Below are 17076 nucleotides of genomic sequence, written 5' to 3'. Positions count from 1 at the left end.
TCTGAGAGCTTTAGCCAAAAAAATTCAGCAAAGAGCTTTGGTGTAGAGGGGAAAGACTAAGTACAGAGTGAAATGTCAAGTTTATTAAGTATTGATGGTTCAAGTGGTTAAATATCTGAAAACACGAATTGACATGAATCCAAAATACACTGACGATTGTGCTGTCAAACAATGAAACTATATGGAATCTATGAAAATGTTTTGGGAGTCCCTGCTTCATCTCTCTCTCAACTAAGGGCTCCCTGGCCTGAAAACGTTGAAGACCCCCCAGTTAACGGATCAAAAACAGAATCTATAGCAACAACAAGGTGAATGGCATGCAGGGAGGGGGGGGGGGTGTCCCGTGGAGGGACGGTCGTCATCAGTAGTAGTCATAATTGACGTTGGCGCCGTGTCGGTAATTGGCCCCGTCCCGGGGGCCAATGGGAGCGTTCTCGTCGTAATGATGCTGACGGCCTTGATCGCCGGACCGCGAGTGATCCATCCAATAGGAGAGGTCCGTCTCCAGCCTCTGTTGTGCAGGGAGGACAGGAGGAGGACACATGTCAATGATGATGCAACAAGCAAAAACACACAGTAGTACATCATCAGTCGGTTCCCAAGGCGGGATTTCACATTGCGTCGCATTGTGAGCTTGTAGATCTGCTATTTTCAAAAGATTTTTATGCATTTCATACATTTGAAAACTTGTGAAACAGTGCATTCTGCATAATGAGCACTTTCTACTTTTGGTACTTTAAGTACATTTTGATACCAATTATTTTGTAGTTTTACAAAGTACATTTTGAATTCCGGACTTTTACTTTTACTGAACGATATAGTTTGATTCGACCACTTCCTTTTACCCGTTAAGACCTGAGGCCGATTACTAATTATCTATCTATAAATGCGAGAAGTCTCTGCGTGTGTGTCTGTCTGTCTGTCTGTCTGTCTGTCTGTGTGTCTGTAATCCGCGTATCTCGAGAACCGTTCGTCCCACCGGCTTCAGATTCGGCACGCGCGTTCCCCGCCGCGGCACGGAGTGCAGTGCCGGGTCTTGACCCGACCCGACGCGCGGTTTTCCCGAACCGGCGCGAAACGTTCGGAATCTCCTTATGCGGGGTTGATTGTTGACATCAGGCTGTTCCGGAGGAAATCGGCGAAAGCTCTGACTCATTGTGACATCACTTCATAAAAGGCTCTGACATCACGTACGCCACATGAGTCAACAAAAAATCTCTGAATATCTCCATATATAGCATATATGGGCATAAAATGGACGCAGAATCACAACGCGCGTTCCCCGCCGCGGCACGGAGTGCAGTGCCGGGTCTCGACCCGACCCGACGCGCGGTTTTCCCGAACCGGCGCGAAACGTTCGGAATCTCCTTATGCGGGGTTGATTGTTGACATCAGGCTGTTCCGGAGGAAATCGGCGAAAGCTCTGACTCATTGTGACATCACTTCATAAAAGGCTCTGACATCACGTACGCCACATGAGTCAACAAAAAATCTCTGAATATCTCCATATATAGCATATATGGGCATAAAATGGACGCAGAATCACAAAGATCTCCATATACGGGCATAAAGGGACACAGACAGACGGATACAGAGATCTCCATAAATGGGCATAAAATGGACGCAAATGGCATATATGGGCATAAAATTTACGCAGAATCACAAAGATCTCCATATACGGGCATAAAGGGACACAGACAGACAGATACAGAGATCTCCATATATGGGCATGAAATGGACGCAAATAGACAGATATCTCCATATATGGGCATATATGGGCATAAAATGGACCCAGAACTATATCTGCAGTGATCTCCATATATGGACATAAAATGGACACTGACAGACAGACAGACAGATAACAGATATCTCCATATATGGGCATAAATGGACACAGGCAAACAGATGGTCAAAACGGGTCCTATGACAACAGGTATAATGGGGTTTGCATTAAAGGGCGGGGCATTCATTCCCTATTTACATCGTTCCCGAGTTGGCCAGGTCGCCGACTAGACGCTGGAAGGGCGGCCCAGCTTCTAGTTATTATTAATTATGTTAATTATGCCTAATCAATACTGCAATGTAGAATTACTCTGTTACAAGTAAACGTCCGGAATTCAAAAATGTACCTGAGTAAAGCGCCGTGCACGATAACTATAAAGATAACTATATCGATCACCATTGTGTTTCTTTCTATTGTCTGTGTATAGTTCCACTTGACTTAGAACTATTTTTAAAACTATACTTTTATTGTTTTAGTTATACAGTAGTTATAGTTATAGTGCTCCATTCACAGGCCCTTAAAGGAGTAGTTCACCCCCAAAATGACTTTTTTTTTCCTATTAAAGCTATACTGTGTAAGTTGCTCAACTAGTGGTCAGTAGCGGTATTGCTTTTTTCGGCCGTTTTTCGGCAGGAGTCGTCGCGGACCACCGCCGCGGACCACCGGAGTGGCGCCAGCAAACCACCGCGACCGATAGTAATCCGTGGAGGGGTAGAACGCATGGTAGAACGTAATTTTCTGGCCAGGATTTGTGGATTAAGAGGTTAAAATCCTTCACCATGGTAAACACTGTAGCCAAGCGGAGGCACTTCCTGGAGACCAGAGCAGATAAGCTGTGATTGGCCGGTAGTGTACCATGTGTGCATGATCGGCGATGTGATTGGGCAACGTATACACAACGTATACAGATGATGCAGATTACGTCATTTTGGTGCGAAATCCCGCCCCTGTCACTGCTAAGAAGAAAACATATAAAGAGAAGGCTTCAGAAGCTGAAAATAACGGAGTGGGTGTTCTAAAACTTTAGCGATTTAACAGTTAGGACAATTTTAAGATTTGTTTTATAAAAAAAGTTACATGGTACAACTTTAACTACTCACGCCATGGAGACTTGAGTTCAATAATAGTTTGTGTGGCATTCCTAAGACAATAATTTGAAAACAATAAATGTACCCCCATTGATTCCGGAATCAATGGGGTAAATTTACTATAATCAAATTTCTGTCTCAGGAATGCGATAAATACAAAAAACTATTATTGAACTCAAGTCTCCATGGTGTGAGTAATCAATAGGGAAAAAAAGTCATTTTGGGGGTGAACTACTCCATCTCAGTCAGGGCCGGTCGACTTTTAGATCGACTATGGAGTTCCCTGCCAAGCGACTTTAATCGACTTTTATATAAAAGCATTGTTTAAGCTTTTAATTTGGGTTAATAGACGGAGCGGAACGGTTAGCTTACCTTCGGCTAGTATAAAGACGTAAACCGTGAAAAAAAAGGATACGATTATGACGTCACCTTTAAGCCATAGCTTCCTGTTTACGTAGGCCTCTGCTAGCCGCTAGGCTTAATGCAAACCATCCGACCCTCACGCAGCTTCACTAGGTCGGATTTTGATTCGGAAACTTTCTGTGTGGCATCTGTATACGTTCCGGTGCCCATACCGATGGTGGTTTTAGACGAGCAAGCACGAATTGAACAGTATTGAGCTCAGATGGCGGCCCGCGGGTCTCCCATTCATGTCAATGGGGATCGATGTGAATGTTGTGAACCTTGGTTTTAACATGGGTTAACATGGGGGCTTCCACAGTCTATGGTCTATGGCTCGCTCTAGTGGTCATTTTGTGGTATGGTATATCAACGTGGCTTGGTAAATTGATGTGATTATGATGATTAAATATAGCTATTTCCTGGCGTTATAAGCGCACATTCATATTTAAATTTGGCTGGCAATGGGTTGTACAAAAGTATTAGCCTGATTTCAAACTAAGCTTCCTGAAGCAGTCGGGGGTCTTTAGGCAATGGTTTTCAAATGTATAACATGTACACACATATTTGAAAATAGCAGATACACACTTGTAGATCGGCTATTTTCAAAAGGCAGAATGTTTATTATAGGGCTGAAATGGTTAATGTATGTTTAAAATAATCGAAAGTAGAGTAAAAAAGCACACATTTGCCCCTGAGATGTAGTGGAGTAGAAGTAGAAGTAAAATTACTAATTGTACTTAACATGCACTGTAGGCCAACTTAGTTACTTTAGACCTCTGGCTATATTTTCAGAGCACACTTTTCTAGTTCAGTAGGAACAAGTTATTAAACTGTTTGGAGTCATCGTTAAAGATATCATTCTTGGTTTGGACAGCCCTTTAAATTGATTCACAGCTTCTACAGAGTATACATTTTATAATATATAATAGTGTTCAGCGGTGTCTCCTCTGTGAAAGGCATGGGTGGACACACAGTAACACAGCAAGGCATGATGAATGCATGATAGGAGCAAAGGTTTACACACTTTCATGCACACCGATGGATGCACTTTGCAAGTGCACGTTCATCCTTGAATTTATATATCACTCTCAAGCACGCGCGCACACACACATGCATGCACACATGCACACAGACACTTCAACTCAAAGAATGCACACATACACTTCAATTCAAAGAAACTGTAGGCCTATTGGCATGAGAAAACATACGTTTACATTGCCAAAGCAAGTGTCAAAACAATAAAAACAGTTGAGAATGGGGAACATAATATATACAGGGTTATACAACAGGTAGTCGGGCTCTCAAAGGAAAACAGGCTCTCCAACCGTGCATATAACGAGCACAGATGCACTGTCTCTCATCAAGTAAAGAAATCAGCTGCGTTGGTCACGAAAGACAGCAAGCGCGCCTCTCTCCCCACACTATGCTAGGCGGCTAGGCTAGCGGTTTTCATGTGACATAGTAGCTAAATGTGGCATTAAAAATGTACAAATTCCTATCGAATATCTTAATTACAATGAAATAAAGTTGACGTGTTTTTTTAAGGGCAACAGTTGTATAATCGCAATATTACACTCGAGGGTCTACACTCCAGCCTTACCTACGGAACTCGCCTGTCGGCTCGTTCCTGCGGTAAGGCTGTCGTGCAGGATAACCGTGTTATATGCACACCCTCTCGTGTAATATTGCTTAATTTGTGCATACACACTGTGTGTGTGTGTGTGTGTGTGTGTGTGTGTGTGTGTGTGTGTGTGTGTGTGTGTGTGTGTGTGCCTGCGTGCGTGCGTGCGTGCGTGCGTGCGTGTACGGGGCCAGGGTAAAGGAAGCAAGCACAGAGGCTTAATAATGAAATGCATTAATGAGAGCAAAGGTTTATGCCAATATGATGGAGACACACAAGCACTCTCTGCACACAATATCCTTGAACTCATGTTCACCAACTCCCACCGCACGCAGGCACACACACACACACACACACACACACACACACACACACACACACACACACACACACACACACTCAATTCAAATGGTAAGGTTGGTCTACACAATAAGTCAGAGTGACATGCAGAACGAGAGCAAAATAAGCATTGACGACGTTTCCTCTCCCTGGGTTCCGTCCATAAAGAATCCATATTATGATAAATAATAATGCATCGTATGACAGGACATCATCAAGCTCCAAGGCCAAATCCAGCCACATAAAATACATATATACTGTACATACATATATACTGTACCAGTGGTGAAAAAAGTACTCACATCTTATACTTACGTAAAGTAAAAGCATCAATACTGCAATGCAGAAATTCTCTGTTACAAGTAGAAGTCCAGAATTAAGACCAGGAGCGAGATAATTTAGCGACCTCCAACCTGGTCGGTAGTTTTCACCGTCCGGGTCGCTAAATCTACCGACCGGGTCGCTGAATCTACCAACCGGGCTGCAAAATCACAGACCAGGTCGCTAGATCTACCGACCGGGTCGCTAAATCTACCAACCGGCAAAATCACAGACTGGGACCAGGTCGGTGATTTAGCGGCCCGGTCGGTAGATTTAGCGATCAGGTCGCTATATTTAGCGGCCAGGTCGGTGATTTAGCGGCCCGGTCTGTAGATTTAGCGACTCGGTCAGTAGAATTAGCGGCCAGGACGCGACCCGGACCGGCGGTTGGTAATTAGCGACCTGGGCATTAATTTAGCGACCCTGTCTGTGATTTAGGGTTAGGCTTAGGGTTAGGGTTAGGGTTAGGTTTAGGTTTAGGGTTAGGGTTAGCAGCCCGGTCGGTGGATAAGCGACCCGGTCGGTCGATTTAGCGACCCAGTCGGTGATTTTGCGGCCCGGTCGGTAGATTTAGCGACCCGGTCGGTAGATTTAGCGACCCGGTCGGTGATTTTGCGGCCCGGTCGGTGATTTAGCGACCCGGTCGGTAGATTTAGCGACCCGGTCGCTGAAAACTACCGACCAGGTCCCAACCCGGTTGGAGGTCGCTAAATGATCTCGCCATCTCTCATTAACTCATACCTCGCGATCCCCGTAGAGACCGTAGATTTCCCGCTGTACCGCGCTGCCATGCCCGTAGAGCCCGCAAAGTTTAATTAGCTTTAATCATTATGAAAGGATTAAAAGTATTAGCGCAGATTTTCGCTGATTCTGGCTCTTTAGGCCCGCCCTCCTAACTGTATCCGGTCATTTCCGGTCTGGACCGGATCCAGCTTTCCGTATCCAGTCTGAGCCTGGGCCATAGTCCCGCCTCCATTGGTTTACTGTGTAACAGAAGTGGAAGCTACTGGGCGATGGAACGCTCGTTTTTCAATCGGACTTTTGCGTTTGGAAACTTTGATCCAGTCTCTACACGCCTGGATTATGATCCCCGCACATATCGTGCGTTTTGTGCGCGAACGTGTCCACGTGTTACCATAGCGCACAGTTGGCTTTTTTCAATGCTTTTTCATGTAAACACTGGCTGATAAGCAGAGATACAGCGTGGCAACGGATATGTCTTTTTCAATGGGGTTTTTTGTATTCGAAAGCTTGTCACCGAGTCTACACGTCTACTAGATGAGTCGCGCACAGATTGTGCACGATGCGTGCGCGTGCCCACGTTAAAAGGTAAGGACAATTTGGCAGCTGCTTACTACAGCTATGTTTAAAATGGCAGAGAAAAAGTTAAGAATGTACTTGAGTAAAAGTACAAAAGTATTGGTTTCAAAATGTACTTAAAGTACCAAAAGTAGAAATGCATTTCAATGAGAATGGAGCGTTTTTTGCAGAAATCCTCTAGGATACCGCTCCAGTCCCATTGAAATGCATTGGCGGAATCGGGAATCCACTCTCATACAGTAGGTAGCACAATACTGTACAAGTCTGTTGCTCTCCTGGCCTTTTGCCAAAAAAGTCTGATATTCTGCCCGACCTTTCGCCAATTCACTAATCAACTAAATTGATCGGTTCAAACTTTTGAGCTCAAGACCCAAAAGACAAATTAGACGTTTGCTCAGGACCAAAACTAGTGAAAACAGCAGATAAGCTCACCACGCGGTGCCAAGCGACGCGTTGTAGATCTGCTGTTTTCACTACTTCCTAAACATTTATTTTCAAATTTCTTTGATTATTTGATTTATATATTTGTGAAAAGATTTTGATAAATGTTTGAATTAGTCTTTAACTCTGTAAACTCTAAAAATGTACCCTAAAATTGTGCCCTAAACCAGTGGTTCTCAACCATTACAGGCCACGACCCTCAAAAGAATCATATTTATCATGTTACTTCTCCCATCAAAGCAAAAAGCCTGCAACCTCACAACTCCCTGTTGCCGCTTCCAGTCGGGTTTCATAATTGATTACTTCATGCCGCAGCCAATTACGCGTCCGCCGCTTTACTCTCCGATAACGATGACACCGTCCTTGATCGCTGGGCAGAGAGTTGTGCACCTGGTAGGAGAGGTCTATGTGTGTATCTGTACCTCAGGGGGTCTTCAGCGGTTTCTCAGGCCAAGGACCCCTAAGCTGGGAGAGAGAGATGAAGCAGGGGACCACCCCCCCCCCCCCCCCCACACACAAACACACTACATGTTGTATAAAATGTTGTTGCGGATTAAACTTTTTCATAGACTTTATAGATGGCTTCACAGACTTGATACATAGGCCTACTCTAAATCAGGGGTTCCCGAACTTCTTTGTCTCAGGGCACCACAAACATATATTTTTTTAATCCGAGGCACCCCTACATTATAATTTTCACTCCCAGCACCTTACATTTATAGTATAGGCCTATCGTCGTTGTCGGGTGGAAACCTTGTATGTCCAAAACCGTTTGTTTTGTATTTATCATCTATAAAATGTACTAAACTAGTGAAAACAGCAGATCTACAAGCACACAACGTCTCACGATGCGAGGCGTTGTGTGCTTGTAGATCGTCTGTTTTCACTAGTTTTGTGCGACGGTCTTGTATGATGAAGCAGGGTTTTGCTTTACCAAAAGACATAGGCCTACACATTTGAAACTTGGAGATACGAGGTTTCTGCCCGACTGTGACGATATTTTAGTGATTATGTGTTGCGAGGAAAACGTTGAGATAATTGCCATTTTGGTTAGAACTGAAAATAACTTTGTACTTCAAGTTTAAAATGATACTAAATATTTTTTCAAGTGTCCAAATAACTTCCAAATATTATCAAATTGTCTCGGGCACCCCTGGACTGCTGTCGCGGCACCCCAGGGTGCCCCGTCACCCACTTTGAAAACCCCTGCTCTAAATCAGTGTCTCCAGACTCTCCACTAGTCCCTCCCTGACATTTTGTCTAGTTTTTATTTGTTGACGAAATTGTCGATTATATTTAATCTTAGTTTTAGTCATTTTAGCTTAGCTTTTATTCCGTTTATGTCAGTGAAAAAGGGTAGTCGTTGAACATGACGAAATGAACGCAGCAAAACACCCTGCAACTATTGATTAATGCTGCATGCTGTCACGTCAAAATATATTATTCATTTCTGCTGCCGCCAATTATTACACCTCCATATTATATTTATGTCCTCCGGTCTGTGTAGAGAGTTTTTTTTTTAGCTATTTGCACTGTTTTAAATCATTTTTAAAATGATAAATACAAAACGAACGGTTTTGGACATACAAGTTTTTTGCCCGACAACGATGATATGCACGCTGGCTATATTATGTGTTGAAGCTGCTATGTGTCCAGACGGTCTCCCCTGCCTGCCGGAACACTCTGGATTGTGTGTTGTCACGTCGGAAAACGTTAAAAGTCTTGAGATTGACCCCCTACGGGCTGCCGGGGCTGCAGAGCAACACAGAGGGGCAGCTGAGATCAATGGAGCGCAGCTGTCTGCATGCCAATCATCATCATCCAGTAGCCTTGGCAAGCTGCCAACGCCCGCTGGCCATGTACACACGCACGCATGCACACACACGGGCCCACGCACGCACACGCACACACACACACACACACACACACACACACACACACACACACACACACACACACACACATCAACACACGCACATACTTCCCCGGATATATACAGACACAGAAAGACAACTTGAGACAAGACACACCTCACAGTGTCAGTCAGTCAATCAATGAATCAATCAGTGTCTTCCTAAACACCCCAAAACAGTGGGGAGTCAGGGACCATTATTATTATTATTATCCTTATTACACAATAAACTAACTTTTCTGCATCATTCCTTTTGTGAACGCGGATGACTAATGCGGACATTCACGCAACACTTGGCACTGTGATGGACCCATCACTCACACACACACGCACGCACGCACACACACACACACACACACACACACACACACACACACGCACGCACGCACGCACGCACGCACGCACGCACACACACACACACACACACACACACACACACACACACACACACACACACACACACACACACACGCACGTACACGCACGTACACACACGTACAAAACCGTCTTGATGGGTTTCTAAGAATTATTGCGTGGGCATTATTGCCCTGACCTTGGTTCAGGCTGTTGTTGCATGGCGGCTCAACGTGGAAGGATGGCTCTATACGAGGCAGTTAGACTAGACAACACTGACCTTTTCAGGAGGATATGATATCATATCCTTACTGTAAATGTCAGAGTGTGTGACGTACAGCCAAACAGCTATGATGCGGTAATTAAATATAAATTGGAATTGGAAATGTTTCCGCGTCCTTACGATTGGAAATGAGCCCCTCTATACTGTATCACTGTGTATCACTGTATGTCATCCCCCACTCTCTTGTGTGTCCATAGTCTTTGGACTGATATAGTGAAACCGCGCCATTGATTTTTGTATTTAAATGTACATGTAACTACGTATTTTGTAATAGGTCTTTGCAGGGACATGCTGGGCCCCTGATTCAGCCCGGGAAAAAGAATTGTAGAGGCCCTCATTGCGTGCTATATAGAGAGATCTCTCTCTATAGCGCTGCTGCTACTCAAAGATTTGTGACAAAGTGACAAGACAGTGGGCCAATTACATGAGTTATATTTTGTCGTTGTCGGGTGGAAACCTTCTATGTCTGTATGTCTGTATGTATGTATTTATCATTTTAAAAATGATTTAAACTAGTGAAAACAGCCGATCTACAAGCACACGTTGTGTGCTTGTAGATCTGCTGTTTTCACTACTTTTGTGCGACGGCCTTGTATGATGAAGCAGGGCTTTGCTTCGCGAAGAAATTTACAAATTTGAAACTTGAGATATAAGGTTCCTGCCCGACAGTGACGATTTACTTTGTTGACCGCCCAGCCCCCAAAATGGAACAAAAAAAAAATTATTTTTTATTTTTTCCCTAATGGCCGGCCTGGACCGGCCAGGAATGAACCGGCCGTTCGGGAGTTGTCCTGCTTTTCCCAATGGCCAGCACGTCCCTGGGTCTTTGTATAGACCCCAGGAAGACTAGCTGATTGCTACGGCATCAGTTTACAGTTTACAGTTTAGGCATTTAGCAGACGCTTTTAATCCAAAGCGACTTACAATAAGCAGATAATACAACGCTATAATAAACAAGATAATATGTCAGAACATCAACAACAATATAACAAATGCATATGAATATCAATCTAGAAAAACAATATAATCAGTAAAGAAAAAAGGTTCTAAAACCTACAAAGTGCTAACTAGCTTCATGTATGGTCAATGAGTGTTTCAGTAGTGCTATGGGTTTAGGTGGAGTCTGAATAGGTGAGTCTTCAGTCCACGGCGGAAGCTATGTAGACTGATGCATGTATAGCTTTTTTTTTGTTATTCTACTGTTTGTGTGATGGAAACGTATTTTTCCCGATAACTTTAGCCAAAAATAGCAGATCTACACGCTCACAACGCCTCGTGCTGCGAGATGTTGTGAGCTTGTAGATCGGCCATTTTAGGCAAAGGGGTTTGGTGTAGAGGGGAAAAAGAGCAGACTAAGAACAGAGTGAAAGGTCAAGTTTATTAAGTATTGACGGTTCAAGTGGTTAAATATCTGAAAACACAAATTGACATGAATCCAAAATACACCGATGACTGTGCTGTCAAACAATGATACTATATGAAATATATGATAAGGTTGTAGGGGTCCCTGGATATCTCTCTCAACTTGGGGTTCCTTGGCCTGAAAACGTTGAAGACCCCTGCATTAGGCCATTATAGGCACCATGGTATCACGGCTATTATAGCCAATAAAATAAGCCCATATACTGATCTTTTCTTCACCTAAACAAGATCCCAAGGTGCGTGTGAGCCCATGGGTGAGGTGGATCTGCTCGGAGCTGAAAAGGCCCCTCCTCCCCGTCCCCGCCCAGTCTGGCAGTGAGTGAGCAGCAGCGTGCGTTTGTTTTGATATTTTATCCCTGCCTCCCTCCCCTCCCCTCCGCTCCGGTGAGGAAAAATGGGCCCCAAGAGGCAACAAGAGTCAGTGGCAGAGAAAAAAGAAGAGGCTCAAGCATCACTTGCAGGCATGTGGAAGTGTTAATTAGCGCTCTAATCTTTAGGACAAATGGTGAAATTAGCCGATCTACATGCTGAAACGCATTCATCTTTTGTTCAATCGATAGTTGCGCTGCACATAATTATGCATTGTGCGTTCCACTATTCCCTCCCCGTTGCAGAAAGAATGGGAAGAAAAGATCATTTCTACAATGGTAGCCTAACCACTAACCAGTGTGTATAAGTAAGGACAAGTGGGTTTACGTTGCTTTTGGATCATTCAGTTCCAGGAAATGTAACGTAATAGGTTGAGATGTGCTTGCTGTGTATAATACTATCTGCTAGGAGGCTGTAAGGCCATGACCGTGCCACAGAGACACTAGAGCTGCTATTCATAAACATGTGTGCTTTATTTTTGCAAGGACTGATGCAGATACAGATACTGCTGTTCCTAAACATGACCGTCACTGTTGGGTGGAAACCTTGCATGTCCAAAAAAAAAAAAAAACGTTACTTTTGAGGAGATGTAAAAAAGAAGAAACATAGGAAAAATAAAAATCCGAGATGTTTTCTGAAAAACATATGATGCTATAATCAGTGATGCTCAAACGTTTAATCCCCGGAATTTAATGTTTTGGCCGCCGACCCCCCCATCTCAAAATGTCTTGTTCCAGGGACTACCAGAAGCGATGAGTTGATTTAAAAATGTTCGCCTTAACAAACATACACATTATTTGCATAAGTTAAAAAAAAAAAAATCACAGATCCTCACTTGTACCGTGCTGTGAGCTTGTATAGGGCCTATGGGCTATCTTTGAACATCCGCAACCAATGTGCTATACATAGCTAAAATCTAAAACCAGTAAGACTCCCTAATTGGGAGATAAGTGAACGTCACATCACATATACACAAACTTTAGAAGGCAATCTTAGCCAATGAGGAGGGAATATGGGAAATGGGACAGATCCATGTTGATGACATGACTTTAGAGATAGTATACTGTGTACCGCTTTGCGTGCTTTTAGGGCAAAATCTGTAGGAGCGGTACGGTGTCCAAAAATGTGCTAGAAGAGGGCCATGTGAGAAATCAGGGTCAGAGGTTGTGATTTGCCATCCAAGGAGTGTGTGTGCAAAGTTTGGCACCGATAGGGTCAACGGTGGCAGAGATAAGAGTAGGGGCAAAAGTGTGACGTGACGTGACGTGACGTGACGTGACGTGACAGACATGGTTAAATTGTTAAATGCAGTTATTCACAAGCTTCTGTTATACGTTTCATTGGTTCAATATTATTTTATAAAAAGCCCACAATTAAATACCTTCACATTCACTCTCACAATGTTTCAAATACCGAAAATATAATAAAGAAAATATCCCGACATTCAAATTATTACCATAAATGCTGTGCGTGTATTACAAATGGCGGCTTTGTCAAACTAGATCAATCTTTAAAGGAAGGGCATTGATAGAGCACCGAAGTCTGAAGTAATTTACGCATCCTACCGGGATTGTTTTGGACAGAGCCACCTCCCCGACAATATCGCAGAGACAGTTTGTTTATTTTTTCGGACCACGCTTCTTATTATATGACACGATTATAAATGTTATTCTCCAATATAGAAAATACGTCCACGACCCAGGGGATGAACGAGTGACGTCAGGACTTTGGTACTTTTGGTATATTTACGGATGGGGGGAATAGAATAACACAGGGTCTTCAACGTTTTCAGGCCAAGGACCCCTTTGTTGAGAGAGAGATGAAGCAAGGACCCCCACAGTCCAAAGATTCCATACAGTTTCATTGTTTGACAGCACACTTATCAGTGTATTTTGGGATCATGTAAATTTGTTCATGTAATTTGTGTTTTAACCACTTGAACCGTCAATACTTAATACACTTGACCTTTTCATTCTGTACTTAGTCTACTCTTTTTCCCCTCTACACGAAAATAGCCGATCTACAAGCTCGTAGCTTGTAGATCTGCTATTTTTGGCTAAAGTTCTCTGAATATGGACGCTAGGGTTCAAGTGGTTAATATAGAAAAGGAGAAAGATTTGGAGGACCCCCTGTAGTAACTCTAAGGACCCCCTAGGGGTCCCGGACCCCCTGTCGAAGACCACTGGAATAACATTAAAGTTGAAGAATGGAGATATAAGGTTTCTGCCCAACAGCGACGATCATATAATGTGCTTTATTTGTACAAGGACAGATGCAGCCACGGAGGCGTTGTGTTTGGAGAGACGACGTATTTATAGTTCTCCTTTTAAAACCACGCATCCTTGGAGGAAGCTGGGAAAAAAGCAGATATGATCATTGAAGGACTTCAACAATATTTGCTCTGTCTATTAAACACGGTGTGACACTGAACCCTCCTGCAACCACTGTAACCCTGGAACCTTTAGAACCTTTGTGCACGCACGCACGCACGCACACACGCACGCACGCACGCACACACACACACACACACACACACACACACACACACACACACACACACACACACACACACACACACACACACACACACACACACACACACACACACATACATGTGCTGTCCACACACACACACACACACACGCATATCATGTTTCATGGTCATTTGGCTTTTTTAGAAAACGTTATGAAGCTTGGGATAGGAGGAGAAAGGGTGACGTATAATAGATGAACTTTCATTTCTATTATTCTGTACACACACACACACACACACACACACACACACACACACACACACACACACACACAAACACACACACACACACACACACACACACACACACACACACACACACACACACACACACACACACACACACACACACACACACACACACACACACATATTCTAGTCTAGTCTATGAATGTATGCACTGTATGCACTGTATGTGTCTTGTTTATAATCAGGTTGTATCAAGAGTTGCTGGTTGGGTGATACATTAGCCTGTCATCACAAATGTGCTTCCTTTCTCGGTCTGGGATCCCTCCCATAGAGTCTAATTACGAGAAATTATTTTCTAATTTCCAATCAAAAGGCTGCTTTTGGAGCGACCCGCCTCACACCGCTCCTGATTGGTCGAGCTGCTGCTGTACCTCTCACATTTTGAAAACAAATATGGCGGTCCCCATACCCATGCTAAAGAATAAGATAATGGTTAAAGTGGTTCAAATCTATAAGTGACACCAGGGACATGCAGAGAATGTTAGAAATGCAGGGGCTGAAATTTCTAAAAGGGCCTTTTGGTGAAAATCTCGAAAATAGCAGACCTCCAAGCTCACAAGGCGCTATTTTCAATGCTTGCTTTCCACACAGAGTGCAATTATTTCAATATCAGATGCTGCATTCAAGTTTTGGAAAGTTTGGACAAGGCCATTCTTTTGAATACTGCCTTCGGGTATGGCACGGAAAGAGGGCATTTGTGTACCTTTCACCATAGTAAAAACTGCATTCATGGTCTGGAGAGGGCACTTTTTACAGATGGATAAAAGGGCAGGGGCTCTAGCCCCCTTTGATGTCTATGTGTGTGCACGTGCCTGAGTGACAGAGATGCTTTTTAGGTCTGAGTGGGTTAAAGTAAAAAGGAGCGCACGTACCGCCTCGTCGTATCCCATGTGCATGAACTGCATGATCCACTGCTGCACGTCAGGCCTGCTGCGGTCCCACACGTTCCTCCTGGGCCGGGGGCGGGGCCTGGCCGACAGGAAGTGGTTGGCCTCGTCCGGAGCCACCGCCACCGCGTCACGTCCTGTCACCCTGCTCACTGACGCACGCACGCACGCACGCACGCACGCACGCACGCACGCACGCACACACACACACACACACACACACACACACACACACACACACACACACACACACACACACACACACACACGTGTTGATTTTGATTGTCTTTTGAATTAAATTCCATTTAGTTTCAAGTAATTCTTTTGTCATTTGAGATGTTTTACTTTTAGTCAAGTTTTAGTTGACTAAATAGCATAAGGTTACTAAAATATATTTTGGCAGACTTTGATGTTGTCACAAAATCTGATTTGTAGACCGGTTACAAAAAACATCTACATGTAAAAGCTCACAACGCGCCACAGCTTCTAGATCGGCTATTTTTGGAGCGCAACACCTGAGCCCTGCTAAGCATAAAATGACTTGTCTTTTACTTCTACTGCATCCCTTCTCCACTAGTCCCTCCCTAACATGTTAGTCTAGTTTTTATTTGTTGACGAAAATTGTCAACATAGTTATTTTAGTTATAGTCATCATAGCTTTTATTTGGTGAGAAAAGGTAGTCGACGAACACTTTTCGCCATAGTTTTAGTTGGCATAATTAACACAGACAGACATACAGACAGGGGACGCAGAAAAACAGTTCAGGGTAGATTTCACGGAGACATGTGGAGAAAGCATGGTCAGGGTCAGTGGTTCTCAACCTTTTCAGGCCGTGACCCCAAACATAATCATATTTATTTTGAACTGGGGACCCCTCCACCCTGACGAGCGCTATGAGTTGAAGCAGTACATTTTGTATAACACGGTTCTATTGTGAAAATAGCAGATTATATGCTCACAATGCCTCGCGTTGCAAGGCGTTGTGAGCATGTAGATTGTTTATTTTCACAATGTCTGCCTCTGTTGAGTGAGAAAACAATGTTGCACATTTGGGGACCCACAGGTTGAGAACCACCGGTCTGGGTCATCAACGTGACCCACATGACAAATCCATGTGGTCAGTCAGAAACCGCCAATCTCCATATTCTAACTTTTGTGTTTCGTTGTTGTTTTCCTAAATTAACGGCCACACCACAAGCATCACTCGAAACATCAAAAGTTGCAGAACACATTTCGAGCTTGCAGATCTGGTACTGAATCTTTTCTTCTGGGGGGTCCCTGTGGGGCCAAACACATATCAATTTCAGGGGGGTCCTTGACATGAGAAGCATTGTATTATTAGTCCAACATGAAGCCAGCTGTTGCCGTGTTTTTCGCCGTCATCGCTTAACAACGCATCGTCTGCCGATGGGAGACGTCACAATGAAAAGGTGCCACTGGCGAGTCGTGGCGACACGCCGTCAGTGCGGCTTGACGTCTGTCCTTCAGCGGACAATGCGAGTGAGCGAGGGGTGTAAAAGTAAGCCTCTGGCGGTGTCATTTGGTCTATAAGGAGAGGTGTTAAACTCGCTGCGGGCGTTTCGTGACGAGCAGCAGCAGCAGCAGCGGGTCCCACGGGTCATGGGTCATGGGGGCCACAGCTGGAAGATGGGAGGCGGAGGTACAGAAAGAAACCCCATCGATGTCTCAATTCCAGAGGCGGAAAATGGCTGCTTGTTCGCGCGAGCGTGTGTGTACACTTAATTAATGGA

The 17076-nt window shown here is 44.1% G+C and overlaps 1 protein-coding gene across 1 annotated transcript; it reads right to left on the bottom strand.

Moving 5' to 3' along the window:
- Nucleotides 1–361: 361 nt before the first annotated feature.
- LOC308280184 (augurin-A-like) lies at nucleotides 362–16708 on the bottom strand (the record flags this gene model as incomplete). Its single annotated transcript, XM_080720447.1, has 3 exons — nucleotides 362–511; nucleotides 15310–15469; nucleotides 16674–16708. The coding sequence occupies 3 exons, from the start codon at nucleotides 16706–16708 to the stop codon at nucleotides 362–364; spliced, it is 345 nt and encodes a 114-aa protein (XP_080576573.1).
- Between the last annotated feature and the right edge of the window lie 368 nt (nucleotides 16709–17076).

This window comes from Nannobrachium achirus (genome assembly GCF_963921795.1).
Source record: "Nannobrachium achirus genome assembly, chromosome: 24".
NCBI lineage: Eukaryota > Metazoa > Chordata > Actinopteri > Myctophiformes > Myctophidae > Nannobrachium > Nannobrachium achirus.
This window is presented reverse-complemented; position numbering and strand designations above follow the sequence as displayed.